The 4,876-nt window shown below is 49.8% G+C and overlaps 1 protein-coding gene across 4 annotated transcripts in view; it reads right to left on the bottom strand.

Moving 5' to 3' along the window:
• Positions 1-674: 674 nt before the first annotated feature.
• The window catches only part of LOC141372154 (endogenous retrovirus group K member 13-1 Env polyprotein-like), a 9,082-nt gene continuing 4,880 nt past the window's right edge, over positions 675-4,876 (bottom strand). For 2 of the 4 annotated variants that reach the window (XR_012377463.1, XR_012377465.1), the window contains exons 2-3: positions 3,227-4,876; positions 698-809 (exon numbers count right to left, since the gene is read on the bottom strand). The exon at positions 3,227-4,876 is cut by the window's right edge. Coding sequence is in view for 1 of the 4 variants with exons in the window: in XM_073890664.1 (XP_073746765.1) it covers positions 3,727-4,876 (1,150 nt within the window). In the remaining 3 variants the exon portion in view is untranslated. Of the gene's footprint in view, positions 810-2,809 lie in introns of those variants that run through there. The other 2 variants (XR_012377464.1, XM_073890664.1) reach the window with 2 other exon arrangements.

Genomic DNA, 4,876 nt, shown 5'->3' with positions numbered 1-4,876 from the left:
CCCCGTCTTTTGACCAGTCAATTATATAAGTGTCAGGTATGCCATGGGGAGTCACAATCTCTAGGTTGTGATGAACGCAGGTTTTCCAAGAGGGTCCATAGGTTTTCCATGTTAGGTCAGATTTGCAGAGGGGATAGTCAAGGTATGGGGTCTCAAGGGATCTGGAAGCGGGTCCGAAACGGCCAACAGGCAGGGGCCGTCGATGTTGAAGGACAACCTCGTTGATGTCCCAATTCTCCACCATTACATGAGGTGTCAAAGTGTCTCCTCCGGGTGGCTCAGTTCCAAACCAAGAGCGGATTCTTCGGGAGACTGGTGAAGTGACCACGCATCCATAATGGGGCGCCTCAGGGCCATCGATGGCCTGGAAACAAATGGGGGGGGCAGAAGCCAGGCTGGTCCAGTTAAAAGGCGCCACAGCATGAGTGAGGCCGGAAATCTCAGGCCCATCAAAAATGTCTGTGAAGTTAGTAAACACCGTAGGTGAGGGATCCTTCCAGGTGACCGCCCTCGCGGTAGGAGGATCCGGGACAAAAGCCCAGTAAGGAGAGGCCTGGGCAGAGTCAAGGGTTAAAAGTGATAGCATGGCAAGGAAAAGGGCAACAGCCGTGACTGGCTGGCCCGACTCACGCACGGTGGCCTCAGCTCGAGCAGTCAGGGCTTTGATGCCTCCGCATATTATTTTCCTCTGATCCAAGGCGGGGCGTCTCCTCGTCCTCCCGGAGCGGATCTGGAGCCGCCTCATTCTGCAAACCATCACGGACAATGCGGACGCATCGGAGCGGGAGCCAGCGTGGCGTCTCCTCATCCTGGGGAAAGACACAAGCGCATCCTCGGCCCTGGCGTAGGACCGGGTCAGGTCCCCTCCACTCCGCGGTGGCGGGGTCACGCCACTTTGCATAGAGGAGGGGAGCCTGCTCAGGCTGCCAAAAACGTTCGGCGGCAGTGCGGCCAACCGAGTCAACATTCAAAAAATTTAAAACAAAGAGTACTAATGAAAGGTGTAAGTGAGGTGAATATTTTATTTTCCCCTGTAGTATTTCCCCCTCTTTTAGTTTTTTGAGATACATTTTGAGGGTGGAATGGGCTCTTTCGACAATGGCCTGACCTTGAGAATTTTAAGGAATACCTGTTGTATGAGTGATGTGAAAATTTGCACAAAATTCTGGATATACTATTAAGCCCTTCAGGGTCCAACTAGATCTACTTAATAATAAGCCCCATGTGTTTGGGGGGAGAGGTCCCCATATTCCTGTACTTATTGGTTGAGGGGGCATGCCAGCTTCTAAATAAACAGAGCTGTTTGGGGCCAGATCTAATCCTGCACTGGCTGGGGTGCCTCGGTGAAGGGATTCAATCCCAGGGAGGTCTGCCGTGTTGGCTCTGACCTCAGAGATGGGGGGGAGAGCATTGCCGCTATTGTTTGGTGGGGCTGCGGGAAGCCCCGTTGGGAGTTTCCCTGCTGCAGGGGGCGGCCAAGGCGGTCAGTTTTTGATCGACACTCATTGGCCCAGTGCCGTCCCCGCATACACCTGGGACACACAGAAGGTGGCTGTGGCTTATTAGGGGGGTTCCCCGAGGGAAAGTTGAAAGATGGGGCTTGTCTTGAGCCCTTAGGGCACTCATTACGAAAGTGTCCAAGTTCCCCGCATAGAAAGCAGGGCATGCGAGCTTTAGAATTCATTGGGAACTTTCCCTTTTGTTTTTTAAGAAGTTGTGTATGTAGCTGCTGCGGAGGAATTCCTCGAAGGGCTGCTGCTAAAGTCACCCCTTGTACATAACTGGGACCAATGTCTGCACACAGCCGCAAAAAAAAATCCTCAAGGGTGCCCGTGGACTTCCAAGGCCTTATAGCCGCCTGGCATGCTGAATTGGCATTCTCAAAGGCTAGCTGCTTCACTATAATAGTTCCTGCCTCTCCGTCTACAACAATTCTACTTACGGCTTGCAAAAGCCGTGAAACAAAGTCTTGATAGCGTTCATCGGGCCCCTGTCTTATTTTAGATAATTCCTCTGTCCTTGTGCCAGTGGTCGGTAACTTTTTCCATGCAGTCAAAACAGCCTCATTGATTTGAACATAGGCAATCTCAGGGAAATGTATTTGGTTACCCACTTCATAATAAGCTCCAGTACCAGCCAACATCTCATATGAGACAGGGATTTGGGTCCTTCTGTTATAGATAGCCAGAGTGTTACACTTTTCCTCGAATTCGGCCTTCCACAACAAATAATCTCCCCCATTAAGGCAAGCCCGGGCAACAACCTTCCAATCTCCCGGGCAAAGAGCTTCTCTGGTAAGGTTCTCTATCATGGATAGGGTAAAGGGAGCAGTGGCCCCGTATTGATTACAGGCAGCCTTTAAGTCTTTTAACATTTTAAAATTTAAGGCAGTATATGTCCGTTGGCCTCCCTGTAAGGTTACTGGGTAGGCATTAAACTCTCCCACGTCCTCTCCCGCTTGCTGCGCTGTTAGTAAAGTTCTCTGTAAAGGGCTAATGTTGGATACAGAGGACTTGGCAGCGCTCTGTTGATTGGTCATAATGGGAAAAGCCTGCAGCGTGCTAGTTTGAGTGCACTTAGTCACGGAATTAATCCCTTGACCAGAGGTTGTGACTGCAGGCAGGACCGATTTCAACGATGTGGGCATAGTCAGAATGGGGTCATCATCGAGATAAACATCATCATCGCCAAATTCATCCCCACCACTCTGAGCCTTAGGGGCTTTCCCCGCCAAGGGTATAGGAGGTGGTGGAGGAGGGAAAGGATCCTGGGTGGGTATGTTAGCATCATCGCCCAGAATCTCAAAAGAGGATACCCCAGTGGGAGTCAGGGGTACTTTAATAAGATCTTTTTCCTCATCTTCAACCCATGATTTTAAAGATATCAGCTCAATTTTTTGTTGTGGCTCCAGGATTTCACAAATATGAGACCAAAGGCCCATTGTATTGGGCGGCAAGGCACCGGAGCCCCGCAACTTTATTTGGTTTTTCATCTCTTGGCCCACCCGTCTCCAATCCTCTGGGTTTGTTGTTCCTTCTAGTGGGAACCAAGGGCACAAATCTTTTATGTTCCTGAAAAATTCCTGCAGTGTGGAGGAAGACACCTTATGCCCTCTCTCTGCCAATAAAATCTGCAGGGTCCGCAGAAAATATGCATGACTAGCGGATTGACTTTGTCCCATAATTTCTTACTCCTGTCGTGCCGGTTAAACGACCGGTTCTCTTACCTGAATGCTTGCGACGTCAGTGTCCAGGATCCTCTTTCATGTGCTCAGGTCCCTGTTCGGGCGCCACTTGCCACGGCCCGCGTGCAAGGTCGAACAGGGGTGAGGGTAAGAGAATGAAACATAAAAGTATGGGAACAGGAGGGTTGCCCACGGGGATGCCGCGAGCAACAACTTTATTCTTTCTCACACACTTTATATAGGCTTAGGTTACATAACAATAAGACATAAACAAGTTCCACAGGTTCCTCCCTGCCCTTCTCCTGGCTCCGTCCCGTGTTTCTAATTCAAGGCCAGATTCCTCAAGGGCATAGTTTCTTCCCAGTTTTGTTTACGCGTTATGCCTTTAAAGGGCCAGGTGCGCTATCTTTCAGGGTCTATCAGTAACACTGTGGTTTTCTTGGCCTATAAACAACTCAGGCTAGCCAGTACAACATGTTCTTGTATGGGGGCAGTTAGGTGGCCATGGTTCAAAGGGATCAGGGAGCCTTTGCTCTACCCGATTAACCCCTTTGTTGCTCATGGCTCCCGACATATCCCCCTTTTATCTTTAAACGCAACATGTGTACATTTGCTTGGGTACTAGCCATGAAAGTAAACAGACAGCGACTCCAAGCACACCATAAGCAGAGTAATAAGGTTACCCCTACAACCAGAGCACACATAATCCAAAAGGAATGTTGGAGGATATTAAAGGGGTTAAACCCCTGTAGCTTTTGTAGAAAGGATTGTGCCATGTCTCTGGGGGTGACTACATGCAGATAGGAGGAGGCTATATTGTTTATTTGTTCTTGCAATTGAAACAGATCTAGGCTTACATTTGTCTCATGCCAGATACCTTGCAAGTGCCTCTGCACCGTTTCCCAGGAGACATTGTCAGCTTTCAGGGGGGTCACACAAATGGAACCATACCCTCCGTGGCACACAAAGGACAAACGAGTATGTAACAATGAATATTGGGTGCCCAAATATTCGACCGCCTGCTCTAAACCATCTAGGCGAGCCAAAATTTTTCTATCTATACTTCCTTGTGTAGCGAGGGTCTGGGAGACATTATGAGCCAAGCTATTTACATGAGCGGCAGTATGTATGCCCTGGGACAGTGCCACCGTGGAGACAGTAGCTGATGCTATCAAAGACACCAAGGCAGTGATGCCGGCTATCAGGAGGCCCAGGAAGCGTCGTCTCCGACTAAGTAGGCCTTCCAGTTCTTGTGCAAATTGGTAGCCATAATCTCTATACCAGGGCCCCCCCACCTCTACAGGCATCATTAGATAAGGGGGCTGCATGGCTAGGAAAACCTTCTTTGTTGGATTTGGGGCGCTGGGTAAAGGCAAACAGTTGGTGAGATAACATTCCTCACAAGTTATTTTGTAAAGGGTTCTATTGGCCTTAACCTCGGGCACCATGGACCCGTCCCCCACCACAAACAGAAACGGTGGGGAAAGACATGCCTGAATTTGAAATGTCAATGGGCCCGTGGGGAAGCCAGGGAAAAGAGATGAATTAGCTTTAACATCTCTCATGGCCACAACAATTTTCCATAAGTCCGGGTGTCTCATCCTCCCCAGTGATAGCAGTCCCCCGGGAGCAGAATTATTGTGGTCGTATGGCCCATATTCTGAAGGCAGGGGGGAGCGGCGCAAAGGGAGA

The sequence above is a fragment of the Callorhinus ursinus genome, unplaced genomic scaffold (genome assembly GCF_003265705.2).
Source record: "Callorhinus ursinus isolate GAN/ISIS: 27379988/994484 unplaced genomic scaffold, GSC_fseal_2.0 scaffold1770, whole genome shotgun sequence".
In the NCBI taxonomy this organism is placed as follows: domain Eukaryota; kingdom Metazoa; phylum Chordata; class Mammalia; order Carnivora; family Otariidae; genus Callorhinus; species Callorhinus ursinus.
This window is presented reverse-complemented; position numbering and strand designations above follow the sequence as displayed.